This window comes from Phacochoerus africanus, chromosome 13, assembly GCF_016906955.1.
Source record: "Phacochoerus africanus isolate WHEZ1 chromosome 13, ROS_Pafr_v1, whole genome shotgun sequence".
NCBI lineage: Eukaryota > Metazoa > Chordata > Mammalia > Artiodactyla > Suidae > Phacochoerus > Phacochoerus africanus.
The window spans coordinates 50,598,275-50,613,527 of NC_062556.1; the positions used below are offsets into that span (position 1 = coordinate 50,598,275).

General features: G+C 39.6%; 1 protein-coding gene across 4 annotated transcripts in view; it reads right to left on the reverse strand.

Annotated features, from left to right (window-relative positions):
* Nucleotides 1-3,154: 3,154 nt before the first annotated feature.
* Nucleotides 3,155-15,253, reverse strand: part of OBI1 (ORC ubiquitin ligase 1) — a 41,637-nt gene continuing 29,538 nt past the window's right edge. For 2 of the 4 annotated variants that reach the window (XM_047756191.1, XM_047756190.1), the window contains one exon: nt 3,155-4,948. In XM_047756191.1, the coding sequence (XP_047612147.1) occupies nt 3,427-4,948 (1,522 nt within the window). In that variant the 3' untranslated portion in view covers nt 3,155-3,426. The remainder of the gene's footprint in view (nt 4,949-15,253) is intronic. The other 2 variants (XM_047756189.1, XM_047756192.1) reach the window with 1 other exon arrangement.

The window sequence follows — 15,253 nt, forward strand, 5'->3', positions numbered from 1 at the left end:
CAAGAAAATATCTAGCATCATGTCACACTCTCTTAGCCATAGCATTTTAGAAAGATGAGTAGTCCAAAGATACTGTTTTATAAGGATGTGTCTTTTTCCTTTATCACTAGGGCATCTTTTTTTTTTTGGCTTTTTAGGGCCACACTTGCAGGCTCCCAGCTAGAGGTCTAATCAGAGCTACAGCTGCCAGTCTACACCACAGCCATGGCAACATCAGATCCGAGCTGCACTGTGACCTACACCACAGCTCACGCCAGATCCTTAACCCACTGAGCGAGGCCAGGGATGGAACCCACGACCTCTCTCTCAGTTCCTAGTTGGATTCGTTTCCGCTGCGCCATGACCAGAACTCCACAGGGCATCTTTTTCTAGCATAGCTTTAGTGCTATTTTGAAATTCATCTAAATTTCAGAGTTAATGTGAATCTTTATAAACTTAAAAGTGGCACACACGCTAACTCTCATCATTGAGCTTCCACTTGTAAAGGTAGATCTATCACAGGCAGGAATTAAATGCTACCTGAAATGAAACATGCTGATACTTCCACAATACTACTTTAAAAGTAATCTTTGGAAATTTCAAACCCATTCATCCTTTGGCCTACAGATGTGAATGTCCATGCCTCCTATGCATGAGGGAGGAAGAGTAGAAGCTCGGCGTCAGAGACCCAGCTCCAAGACACAGTTCTAATCCCGCTCTAGCCATGTGACCACTAATCCTCAATTCACTTAACTGGAAACTGGGGAAAATGATTCCTGGCTCAGAGTTCTTAGATGAGACAGAGGCTAGTAAAAGGTAGTTGGTTTCAATAAAAGGTAGTTTTTTGTTTCAGTAAAAGGTAGTTCTAAGTGTGTGCATTTAATAGATTTTAAAATGAGACCACCATATTTGTCATAATATTTCAGATTATGGTAAAGAGATGAGGAGTACAAATGAGAATGTGTCATTAAAATCAAATCCTGCAGATTATTTCAACTGAGGAATGTCACAGGTTTGTTTAATTTAATGTAAGAAATATTGTTTTGGGGAGGATGGAGCAATGTTTCTGAAGCAGCTGGGAAATACTCTGGTCCATAAAGACACCCTCACCCCAGTTAAACACTAGTAAATCAGGTTATATACTGTGCATTTCCATGGCACAGTGTCAGTTTGTATTTGGATTAAAAACTGACACGTTCATGGTAAAAAAAAAAAAAAAAGAAAAGAAAAAAAAAGTTATAGCAGAATTAGGCTTACCCCCAAATTTACTCTATACAGAAAAATTTTAGATTTCTACATTTAATAGAATTTCAAATGTATATCTCCATTGTCAAAGATATTTAAACTGCAATATTTCTGAAAGTACCCATTAGCTTAAGCATTATCAGAAAGATTAAAATGTATAAATGCTTTTTAGAAAAAATATGATAGAAGAAAAATTATGCTTTATATTAGCCTTTTTGTGGGGAGAAGGATCTTATTAGATCTAAAAGTAGAGGTCATGATTCTCCAAATTATAAGTGATTTTTTAATACGTTTATGGTTTTGTTGAAGCCTGAGTCTATTATAACAGAGGTCAGCAAATTTTTCTGTACCAGGCCAAAGAGTAAATATTTTAGGCTTTGCACCATATGGTCTCTGTTGCAACTATTCAACTCTGCCCTTGTAGCACAAAAGCAGCCATAGATAAAATGTCAACAGATAAGAGTAGCTGCGATCTAGTAAGACTTTATTTAGAAACACTGATATTTGAATTTCATATTATTTTCCTTTATTATGCAGTATTCTTTGTATTTAAAAAAAAAACCATTAAAAATGTATATACCATTTTTGGTTCACAAGCCTTTCACAAAAACAGGTGCAGGGGCCATAGTTTGCCAACCCCTATATTAAAAGATCAATTAAAAATGCTAAGTTTTACTGGTCTATGTAGGCTAACGGAACATCTGAGACAACATCAAGGATTACAGTGCTTATGCCATCCTTTATTCGATTCACATAGAAAAGCATGCAGTATTAATGTAAAACAGTACAGTATTAATGTAAAATGTTCAGTGCACATTAGATAAACAAGTCATTAGCATACAAACCATTTTTAAAGGCCTATATAGGCACACCAAACATGTTTAGAATAATACACCTTTTTAGAGCCTAAATTAAAAATTGTGCTTAGCTCACCTGTTCTCACCCCTTTAATACTCTTCATGAAAAAAAAATTTGCCCTATATAAAAGATATTCTATTAGCCAATTAAAACTCGTAAGTAAGGAAAACAGTCCAAGCAAGAATGCTACCATGCATATACAGTTTCCACAAAGAACAGTAACATGCAAACAAGTACTTCGCCCCTCCAAAAAAAAAAAAACAAAAAGCTCCCCTGGGACATAAGTGGATCAAGAACTTGGCAATGAGTGCTTTTGCACATGTATATCTTGAGTAATGAAGCTACTATGTTTAGGCTCCTTCAAACCCAACTGTTCAGTGCCTTCTTTCTTGCTCAAGTAGGCTGAATTTCTGATATTCAACACACAAAAAGATGAGCAAATCAAAGTCTATTCTTTCACACTAGCACATGTTTTCACAAAAACTGGACAAAAAACAATGTCAAAAACGCAAACATATACAAAGAACCTTAAAAAAAAAAGTATATTGGACTAAGGTTCGAGTGCTGTTTCTCTATCATGGCCTTGTATAAAAGTTAGGCCATCACTAAACATAAATAAAAAGGGGCAGGCAAAGTAATTTCCACCCTAGGAAAAGCTTTACAGAAACCCGAATGCCTTGTGAGCAGTATGTAGACAACACCAAAAGTTTTATTTAAGAAATACAAGTTCTGAGGATAACTGAGGCTTATTAATGAGCCACTGTATCTGAATAGTTAAATCAAAATTTAAGAAAACAAAACATACCCAAACCAGATACATGCAGTATTTGTTAAAAAGAAATCCTCTCCCGGAGTTCCCACCATGGCGCAGCAGAAAATAATCCGACTAGGAACCATGAGGTTGTGGGTTCGATCCCTGGCCTCGCTCAGTGGGTCAAGGATCTGGCGTTGCCGTGAGCTGTGGTGTAGATCACAGACACAGCTTGGATCCTGCATTGCTGTGGCTGTGGCGTAGGTCGGCAGCTGTGGCTCTGATTTGGCCCCTAGCCTGGCTGGGTACCTCCACATGCTTCGAGTGCGGCCCTAAAAAGAAAAAAAAAAAAAAAGAAAGAAAGAAAAGAAACCTTCTCCCTACCTTTTCTGGTCAAAATGATCCCAAATGAAAATGAAAATAACTAAACTCTTCAAAATGGACAAAAGTATCCTGGGTACACCATTCTGACTTGACACCTGACTAAAGATAATCAATTCCAAATCATATAGACCTTTTGAGGGGAAAAAAGTTAACTTTAAAATCTTATCTTCCTCTCAAGACAAAAACAGAAATGATGCCTCTCTTCTGAGTCAACTTTTAGTTGCTTTGGATGGGCTGGCATTGGAAAGGCTGCTCTGGATTTTTCTTTTTGTTGACTGATTCATATTTTTATTCCTCTTTTCAGGCACAAAGGAAGTGGAAGTAGACCAAGGAGACTGAAGGTGGTTCTGGAGACCATGCATCTCTGAGGACATCTTGAACAAAGATGACCCAAACCTTTGATCTTCAAACAGACGGTGTGAACTGCTTAACAAAACACCCTGGGAAAACTCAGTCTGAAACAAACAGCTCGGGGGTTTGATTTCATTAGTTCCTGGGTTCGAACTGGGATGGAGTGAAAAATCTTCGTTCATTTCTTGGTCAGATGGAGAGAGGAGAAAAAAAGAGTTGGATTTCCATTCATTTCCATTTTCTAACTGATCAGTAGTTAGAGAGCCTTTGGAAAGATGTGGCTTAGTTCTTTCTTCCAACTTATCTGGTTCCTCAAGGAATTCACTGCCTTGGGATGACTTTGATAACCCATCCAAGTCCAGTGACTTAAAACCATTATTACAAGGGCTCTTGCTGTTGTCGGACTCTGACATCATCGAATCCAACTCCGAGATTTTGTCAAGGTAAGCCGCGTCCATTGATGCTTCGCTGGATGTTCTTGTCCGATTCATTTCAAAAGAGCGGATAGAATTCAACCTCTTGGATAAACACGAGCCTGATTTCTCACTCAATTTTGAAGAAATTTCTCCAACAGAATTTGCTATGGTGTTCCCCTCTGAGCTTTCAAAATCCAAGCTGGGGGTGTAGCTTGTGGAACAACAATCCCAAAACCCTGTCTTTGGGGAAGTAAAACATTCTGATTTCTTTTCACTTTCACTTCTATCATCTTCTGAAGAATCTTTATTAGAAACACCAGGAGAATCACAAAAATCATCAAACACCAATTTTCTGAGATGGTTTGGGTGCTTTTTGGAAACACCTGCTTTGACCACAGAGCTCTCTCTATTTTCTGGCGTACTGAGCTGAAGGCAGCTAAGGGACAAAGGAGTGCAGGGGGCTGGAAGATCATAGAGCTCTTCATCTTTGTAGGCTACACAATCGCTCGGCTTCCCGCCCCACTCTCTTTCCAAATAAGTATCCATACTTGTATCGGTCACATCTAACATTATTTCCGCCCGTTTCTGATATAGGTCTTTGTTTTTACAACAACTGGGTTCTGTTTTGTTGGTGCTTTCCTGCCTGGCAGAACTGCTAGAAGGTTTTGCCAGGTGAGAACTCGAGGTGGATGAGCCAAGCTGCTTCCTGGCACCATCACCTTGATTCTTGGACGCCATGTCCTCCTCGCTGCCTGTGTTCCCCTTGCCATCTGTAGAAAGTGCTCTCTGGCAAATGGAATTCCGAGCTTCCTTCTCATCACTTGAATTTTTTAGCTGTGTAATTTGAGATTCTAATTCCTCTATATACTTATCACTTCGTTCCAGGGCTTTCTTGAGGCGATTGGTTTCACGTTCATACTGCTCTACTTTGGACTGAAGAGCAGCTACGGTAAACCTTCCAAACCTGCAAGGAAGGGAAGGATAGTTAACCTTCTAGTTCAAAATTTTTTCTTTCCTCTTCCAAGTTTAAGAGTGCCGATTGTCTCTGCACATTCTAATTTCACATAACAGTGACATTTCAGCATAAGAACAATGCCAGAGGTGCTATCTTCAAAAGGAGGTCCCCAGGGAGTTCCTGTCGTGGCTCAGTGGTTAACGAATCCGACTAGGAACCATGAGGTTGCGGGTTCGAGCCCTGACCTCGCTCAGTGGGTTAAGGATCCGGTGTTGCAGTGATGTAGGCCACAGACGTGGCTCGGATCCCGCACTGCTATGGCTGTGGTGTAGGTCAGCGGCTACAGCTCCATTTCGACTCCTAGCCTGGGAACCTCCATATGTGCCACAGGTGCAGCCCTAAAAAGACTCAAAAACCAAAAAACAACAACAAAAAAGGTTCCCATTTATGTAATAATAAGCATATGATAATTAACAGCAAAGACCTAATAAGACACTTTCATGGTCAAGCCACACTAGCAGTAGCAGGAGCCAGAAACTCGTTGATGATTTCCCTTTCAAGAGCTAGCGCTATTAATTCAGCTCATATATGCATGAAGAGTTATTCCCTAAAACAATGGCAAAGATTTATGATAACATTTGAACAGTGGTCCACATCTTGAAATATTTACATTCAATCATTTTCCTATCGTACAGAGGTGTTTTACAATACATTTCTTATACAATGTCACCTTGTCAAACATAAAACACCAATTTGAAATTCAGAAATCTTAGCAGTTCCAGCAGGAGTGGTTTTAAATACTTATTTGGACCCTTTCAATTACAGCCACCCTTGATCTGAAGTTTTTACTTGGCCTTTCTGAACACTAGGCTTTTTAGTTCATTTCAGCTCTACCTACTTCGAGCATTTTACAACTGTGTGGGACATCAATTTCATTTCTTCTAACTTTGAGATACAAAGTCAGTGCTTGTGGTTCCAATATATTACACACAGAAATATTTTCTGAAAAGGAACACTTTGAAAAGTAAATGAAAAAGAACACATCAAAAATTCTCTCCTTTCATTTGGGATTATCTTGTTTTCATTATTCCCCTAAGAATTGGTATGGTTTCATTCCAGAAAACAATGTTTATGCACCTCATATGGCTGGTAGTATATTTGAGCTGATGACACAATGATCTATGTTAAATTCTATCTCACCACCAAGGAAAATTCCATCTTTTAGGAAACTGTTTCTTATGAGTTAATAAACATAAACCTTACATTCTAACCCCATAAAAAATAACTTCTCTACACAAAAGTTCTTTTAAAAGGCCTTTTCTTAATCTTTTTTTTTTTTCTTCTTCTTTTTATGGCCACACGTGTGGCATATGGAAGTTCTCAGGCCAGGGGTTGAATCAAAGCGGCACCAGAGGCCTAAACCACAGCCACGGCAACACCAGATCCAAGTTGCATCTTCGACACGACAGCTTGTGGCAATGCCAGATCCTTAACCCACTGAGCTAGACTAGGGAGCCAACCCACATCCTCACAGAGACAATGTTGGGCCCTTAACCCACTGAGCCACAATGGGAACTCCCTTAATCATCTTTTTGATGACTCAAACACAGACACATCTTGAAGAATTCGGGGATTGTCTGTTTGGAGCAACGTACTTGAGTAGGAGACTTCTCAAAGTTGTTTCAATCTATGGGCTTATTACCTTTTTCTTCCCTCCCCCCCACTACAAAAATAATTACAATCAAGAGAAATGTACTAACTATTAATAAAAACTGAAAAGGAGGAGGAGCCAACAGTAACTGCACCTCTTAGTCAACTACTGTGTGTTCTATGACACCCGCTCCACGCCCACCACCTCCTCCTAAATTATAGCCAATTCACTCTCCAGCTCTCCCCTGACAGGACCCCTGCCACTAAGTGAAAAAAGCAGGGGCAAAACTAAATACAGATTCATAAAATCTCAGGGTTAGAAAGGACTTTAAAAGACACGTTCCCAAACATGGATCTACTCACTACAACTAACTGAACTCCCTTCAACCTCTAAAAAACAAAGCAAACATCATAGGTATAACAAAAATAAAAGCAACAGCAATAACAAGCCTCCCTGTTTTAAGGACAAAGTTTACTACTATGAGTACTTGGTTAAAGTAAATGATGGTACTTTTTCCTTCTTCGCCAAGGAAAAGTATTGTTGTTTGTAAATGTAGTATTTGATAGAGCAGTCATTTCTGCAAGAGAATTTTAAAAGATAGACAAAGATCCTAAAGTTCATTCAGCAATATTTGTGGGTTCTTGACTGTAACTACTCTGGCATAATCAAATAACCTCTATATTTTTAAATGGAAAAACCGTGTAGCATGTTTATTTAATGCAAACAGCAGAAGTGACGACCTTGAACTTGCTTACCAAAATAAAAAAAATCTTTAAGTGCAATTTTTATAATAAACCTATCCTCAGGTGAAAAAAAAAATTAAACGACTTAAAATCAAATAATTTCACTAGATAGTAAATTAGCTGTTATCAAAGGATGTCCTTGGGAACTCAGAGGCCTATATAAGAAATGGTGACAAGTAAGGAATGTTTCCCAAAGTATTAGCAGCTGCTTAGTCTGGAATTAAGATGATTAAGGGAATTCCAAACATAATGTCATTTTATGATGATATGTTTGCCTCTAATTTTTTATTATTAGGTTTTTAAAAGAAGTTAGTTAACAAATTGTTCTGAGTCAAAGTTAAAATGATAACCTAAGTGTATTTTTTATCACTCTGGAGAGAAAGCTGAAGTGCCATGAGAACTAGCAACAAAGGCCAGCAACGAAGCAGATGAGAGAGACAAGCAAGCAGGATTCACTTGAAGGACCTGGGTGTTTTCTAAAAAGTCACCGCCCTCAGTTCCCCAAAATTCTCTCTCAATACTTGGCACGTCTACAATACTTCAAGTGGTCAGACCTTTTTACCATGCTAATAAGGGACCTGTGCTGGCCGGCAAACTAAAAGAAACATGTAGTAAAAGCCAACAAACTCCTCAATTAATTAAATGATCTATACAGGTTATTTGTTTTCTGTCTCTCTCTTCCCCATTAGAGTATAAACTCCGGGAAATCAGGGAATTGACCGTCTTATACTTAGGGCTAGCTCCCTAGAGCAATTCTTGGTATACAGTAGTTCCTCATTAAATATTTCTTTTTTTTTTTTTTGGTCTTTTTTGCTATTTCTTGGGCCGCTCCTGCGGCATATGGAGGTTCCCAGGCTAGGGGTCGAATCGGAGCTATAGCCACCGGCCTACGCCAGAGCCACAGCAATGCAGGATCCGAGCCGCGTCTGTGACCTACACCACAGCTCACGGCAACGCCGGAACCTTGACCCACTGAGCAAGGGCAGGGACCGAACCCGCAACCTCATGGTTCCTAGTCGGATTCGTTAACCACTGCGCCACGACGGGAACTCCAATATTTCTTGAATAAATGTTATTTTCTAACTTTACGATACATCAATGCCTTACATCAAGACAGAGCCAACACCACAAGATGAGCCAAAGGTCCTTGGGCCTCTTTTACATGTGAGTATTATGTGTTACAATGTTACTACACTAAATGTTTCATAAGTCTTAACAATTCATTTTGTTTTTTTCACTGACACTAAGGAAAGCAACAGAGAGTCACATACACAATATAGTCCCCCACCCCTGCCCGCTGCCACTAATCTACAGGTGTGCTGTTCTACACTCTGCTCCACCCCCCCCCCAAAAAAATCTTTCTGCTTTCACCTTAGCAAGAAAATGCACAGGCAGACTTGACATAGGTAACAGGGATTTTAGCTTGCTTTAGATACCTATATTAAATTTGGAAAAAGGCCCATTTACTTGATCATATAGAAATAATACTAGGGATGCGTACCTGATGCTATATGTCCATGGAAGAAAATAAGAGCTTATTTAACTTTGGGCTTTAATACTCCTATTCACACTAATTCGAGATATTTCCAGAGTACATAAATAACATTAAATGAATCAATGCCAAGGCAAGCCAGAGGGATTTCTAACATCATTTACCATACTTCCTTTTCCTGAGCAAATTTCAAAATGGAGTATTTTTATAAACATTCCATTAGAGACCAAAAGGCTTTGATTTTCAAAGCAGCAGTGATGGCCAAAGGCTTCATTATGTTGAAGAAAACATCATAAAGCAGTTTGGGAGCAGCATCTGATATCAGAAGTGTGTTCTGCTAGAATCTAGAAGCTTAAAGGATTTTTCATCTTACAGCATTAACTGTTGTAAGATGTTAATGCTGTAAGATGTTCAAAAAGCTTTATAACTAAAGTAAGGGCATCTCTAACAATAAAAAGTTCCCAAGACCACATTTTCTCATAGCCCGTCACACAGTAGGAATAGGATGTGTCTGAAGGGGGTCAGAAAAAAGCAAATGTGGTAAAAGAACAAATGCCAGAACCACATGTCCAAAGAATTAACCTCTAATGCTATGTGGCCATCAACTAGTTGCAAAAACCTGAGTAATTTACTTTGTCTCTCTAGCTCTCAATGGCATGCCCAACAAAAGGGATTAAAGCAGCAAGCCCAGTGGTTGCTGAGATCACCGAACTTCAGAAACCTCTTCAGGAGAAACAAGAGGGGCTCTGGAGAAGTGAACCCATCTGCCTCCCATGTACCTTTGATTTCAAATCTTTTCCTTACTTGCTACCTGAGCTAAGAGTGAAAAAAAGTAGAAGCCATCTCCGGATCTTGACAGGCTTTTGTGATCTGGTCTATCTGACAGATGCTCAATATTGAGGTCCTTGATGTAAATGCTTCCAATATGTACAAATTTCAGTTACTGCAGTTTAGTTAAATGCCACCAGCCACTTAACAACATGCTTCAAATTTACCACATTATATTAACTGTGAGTAGCTGCCCAGTTGTGAAGTTCACTATGTAAATAACAGACTGTGCATCACGATCAGTGACCAATCAGGTCACTTCTTGCAAAGTTTGAAAGTGACTGGTCCCTGTGTGCCTGTAAGTCCGGTCACACACAGGCAGTAAAACATGCAGTTGTGCCTGCGGCCACAGCCACATGACCTTTTACAAAAATGCGTAATCAAAAGACAGAACTGGCCAACAAAGATGAAGTGCAATAAGAAATGGAGAAGTGTGTAACACTAGGAGTAAAATTAGAATCAAATGTAAATGCACTTAGAGTAGAAAAGCTGACCGTGGGAATATTGAAACTGCCACTATTTAAGAGACCCTAGATATGCCAGAGGAACCTGGGAAAGGCAAACTTATTCACATAAATGAGAGATGTGGTTGTGACAAAAAGGATAAAGATGTCTACTGGAAGTGACAAGCTGGCAAAAAAAAACCCTTCACATTAAAGTGCTATGGAGCTATTTCACCACAATGAAAGCACAAAAGGATAAAATGTTAAAGCTTAGGTGTGTGACAATTTGTCAAAATGTTAGAAAAGTTGTTACCTTCATATCAAAGCTATGATACGATAAGGCAAGCACCATTCAGATTATATTCTCCGTAAGTTTTTAAATTTTATTATAATTGATTTACAATGTTGCATTAATTTCTGCTGTGTCCATAAGTTTTTTTAAAAGAAATTAAACACTTCAATTCTGAATGTTTCTAATGTTGTAAACTATTATATAAATATTAATATCAGTTTTACTATTTTTCATCTTCATATATATAATACTTATACCTGACAGGAAAAGATTTAATGTTTTGACAAAAATTCTTAGTTTATAGAACAGTTTGATTTTTCTCATTGATTATTAAGATTGCTTTGCTTGGTTTTAGGATGAATGGTTATTTTTACGGTTCTATACAACCATGGCAAATGAGAATTACCTGTACTAAAGTAACGCTTGGTATGTGGGAAAACCATGTAAATTAAAGTGAGTCTCCACAATTGTTTTTTAAAGAACTGTTACACTTAGCTAAGGAAAAATGACTCAGTCATCCCTTAAATTTTACTATGGAGATGCCTGGCTAAAATCAGCTGCAGGTGTGTATCTTCACATTCTCTGACTTACAGAGATACTAGGAAAATACCTTTTTATTTTAAACAGAAGAGCCGTGGAGTTTCAGAGGCAAAAAAAAAAAAAAAAAAAAAACTTTGTATCATTCCTTTCCCTTTCCTAAGTATTGTCTCCTGAAGCTTTCTTCTTTTCCTCTGTCTTTTTAGGGCCTGACCCGCAGCATATGGAGGTTCCCAGGCTAGGGGTCAAATCAGCTATAGCTGCCGGCCTACACCACAACCACAGCAATAAGAGGATCCAAGCTGCATCTGTGACTACACCACAGCTCACGGCAAGGCCAGATCCTAACCTACTGAGTGAGGCCAGGGATAGAACCCCCATTCGCATGGATACTAGTCAGGTCTGTAACCTGTTGAGCCATACCGGGAACTCGCTGAAGCATTTAATGCATGAGTTAGAGAGCCCATAAGTTTGCAGAGGCCTCTTTTTGATTACACATAACTTAAGTGAGTTACATAATATGAGCTCTTGTAATATGAGCTCTTCAGGACCTGAGGTTTGGGAGGAGTGGCACAGAAAGGGAGAGGTCACAGTGCTGTGCTCTGCCATGTGCATATGTGTTCGGGACGGGGAGGGGGTGTACTACAGGCAAAGAGGACAGGGAGGACCAGGACTGTGGGCAGTCAAAGCTCTTACTTGCTTCCAAGGAGCTGTCTGTCTGTGCATCTCCCCTATCTATCCCATCCCTGCATGTGTCTTAGGAGGATGGGGAGAGCACTGTCTTTAAACTACTAGGGAGGCTTTGGGAGGTGGCCTGTGCATTTTCATCCACTGCTGAGCCTGATGACTTGCTAGTGTTTCTTCAAGAGACTTTTCTCTGTTTAAAAACAGTTATGAAAATGCTACATTCCTAGAGAACTTGTTAATCATAAAAGTATTATCCATGGCCAATCATAGTCACACTAGTTGAGTTCACAAAAATATATGAAGCATGTTGAGAGAGAACAAGAAAAAATTCCTCCCTCCTGAAGACCCAACACAAAATTTCTATTCCCTGGCCCAACATCCAAATAAATAAAGATAGAACAGTGAACTTTGGGGGTGGAAATTAGCAAAAGTAAGTGTAACAGATAAATCTTCTATAGTAGTGTAAATGACTACTAATGATAGTGATGATAACAGTAACAGGAGCCAATGTTCACTGAAAGTATACTTGTGTCAAGTACATTGCTTTATGCTTTATATATATTAACTTATTTAATTTAACCATGTCAACTTTATGAAGCAAGATCTACTATTCTTATGTTAAAGATGATAAACAAGAAACTTTAAAAGGTTGTCTCTTGTTCAAGGTTATGGAGAGAGGAAGCAGCAGGAAGAGGATTTAAATTCAAATCTGCTGAGTCCAAATACCATGTATGAAGTTATGCTTGAACATGAGAAGCTTGAACATGAGATTCCTTCTCAAGTAAGAGCACCACCTACTTATACTACGATGTAGTGCAAAATGCAAGCATGTCTGCTGGGTGCCAAGTCTGTATACACAATCAAGGGACTAGCATTGTTGTAATGCTTATTAAAACATACATTTGTTAATAGAAATAGGGAGAGGAAATAACAAGATGTAGAAAAGCATACAGATATGTATGGGCAAAGTCTGATAAACAAATAATTATCAAATACTTTTTACATTCTAGACATAAGTTCAAGAGTACTTTCAAACTCCCAAAGGTCATTTATTAAAATGGCCTTGCCGAAAACTATAGCACAGACAGATCGCCTGGCAAATGCCAACCCCAAAAGTGTTAACTATTTTAACCAGAGATATGAATACTAAATCTGAACCAGAACCCTAAACACAAGTTCCATCTTTAACTGCACTAGGTGTAAAAAACATGCAGGATCATCTTGCCTGACCCATGCACAAACAGCAGGCATTTTCAACTACAACGAAAAAAGCTGCTTATGTAAAAGGAGTAAAATTTTAAATGCAAACTTTTAGGATCTAAACACCACATAGGTACTTACTTATCTTAGGGTCTAACATGAATAAAAAAACACAAGCTTTGTTATACAGCACCTCAGTTTTAGCACAAAACACAAAGTACCCAAGTACCGCAAGAACAAAAACAATGCCACACCCATAATGACAAAGGTCACATGGACAGTGGAACCAGGCCAAGAATTAAAGCCCCTGCAAACCCGTCTTCCCTCCTCCACCTCCCAAAAACACTGCTTAAGAATTAAGGTAGAGGAGTTCCCGTTGTGGCGCAGTGGTTGACGAATCCGACTAGGAACCATGAGGTTGCGGGTTCGGTCCCTGGCCTTGCTCAGTGGGTTAAGGATCCGGCGTTGCCGTGAGCTGTGGTGTAGGTTGCAGACGCGGCTCAGATCCCGCGTTGCTGTGGATCTGGTGTAGGCCGGTGGCTACAGTCCCGATTCGACCCTTGGCCTGGGAACCTCCATATGCCGAGGGAGCGGCCCAAGAAATAGCAAAAAGACAAAAAAAAAAGAATTAAGGTAGAGGCTGATATGCAAGCTTTCAAATGAGGAGCAGAGAAACGCCATTAAGAGCTCATATTATTAATACTCATATTATTAACACAATTTTAAAGAAGTTTTTTGTGTATGTTTATTAAACTAACCATGCATTTGCAGTGAAAAACTGGTGAAAATTCTTGCTGAGATACCTACAAATTCTTACTAGGAACAACTCAAGTGTTAGGCAGCATATGTAAATTGAAGAGGAACAGATTCTTTTTCGTGGTAAGTCTCTAAAAAGGGCCAACCCACATCCATATTCATTGCCTGTGAAGACAGACTACTCTTTTTACTCGAATAAATTCCATTCTAATGGATAAACATATTTCATTTCAATTCCATGTAGAAATCCCCAATTTTCTGCCCTAAAAGTTCAACCTTGAAGACGACATGACATCAATGGGATCCTAATCTTTCATGAAGGAGAGAACCTCGATACATGCTATTTCAGATCTTTTTACAGTTCTCAGAGGAATAAAGGACTTACACCTTTTCCCAAAATGTACTAACCTTAACAACAACAAAAATCTCAATGGTATAAAAAGAGTACAATTATCGTTGGTTGAAAAAAAGCATTCCTGAAAAATCTCTGAACTACTATCGATACATTTTTCACTACAGTTAAATCAATCTCTCTCAGCATGTGGAACAATATGAAACAAAACCAAAATCTGTGATCTAGCCACTCTGTAATTATTACTCAGCTGACAGTTACTGAGGACTCATACATGCTGAGGGGCTATGAGGAAGGAAAACAAAAGGAGTACAAGACATTATCCTTGTTCTCAAGCAGTTCATAATCTTTTCGACAACCTTATGGCTTAGTTATTAGCATGCACTGCAGGCTCCTAAAATATCTTATCAATACAATAAAGACAAGCTGACAAAAACTGCAGTAACTGTCCGCCCCCAATTAGCTGAATATCCAGAGAAGGGCCCCTCAGGCAGCTGAGGGGCCTGAGCACACCCGCCTGTCACAGTCTGGCCCCAGGGTATCATCAGGCTCCCCTGACAGTCTACAAGTTCCCCTTCCGGGAAAACCAAAGGGCATAAGCAGAATCAGTCAATGGATCAGGCTGGGGTCAAATACCGGGAATCATGGTGTTTCTCAGCACAGAATCGTGAGAAACAAAAAAGGCCAGAAAAGGTCAAGAGGAGAGAACAGTCAAGGCCAGCAAGAGCAGAGGTGCTGCAGAAGCTGAAAGCCAGCTGTTGTCTGAGTGGTGCTGGCACATCTTGAGACACAGTTTAGGAAGAGCAGACCTGTGAACCAGGGCAGGGCACAGCACACAGTCAGCATGGAGACAGAAGGGCAGGAAATTCTGGTTCACATCAAGAGACTCAGACAAGAACCTGGTCCTGGAGCCAGGCAAGCTCAGACACTGCCTCATCCTTTCCTCTAACTCTCAATCTCTAGTGCAATTTAGGAAAACCCCCTCCTCTCCTCATTTGGAGAATGCCAGGAATCTGACTTCCTTCCCTCGTAGACCCTTTATACCTCAAGCTTCAAGAAAGCTCAAGATCTTCATTCCCTGCTCAGTTCACTCCAAGCAGTATATAAGGTATTAAAAAATACACACACATACACACACACACACTTTATACAGATAACACCTTCTGTGCATTTTAAAAATGTGTCTTGGGAGTTCCTGTTGTGGCGCAGTGGAAACGAACCTGACTAGTATCCATGAGGATGCAGGTTTGATCCCTGGCCTCGCTCAGTGAGTCAAGGATCTAGCGTGAGCTGTGGCTGTGGCACAGGACAGCAACTGCAGCTCCGATTCAAC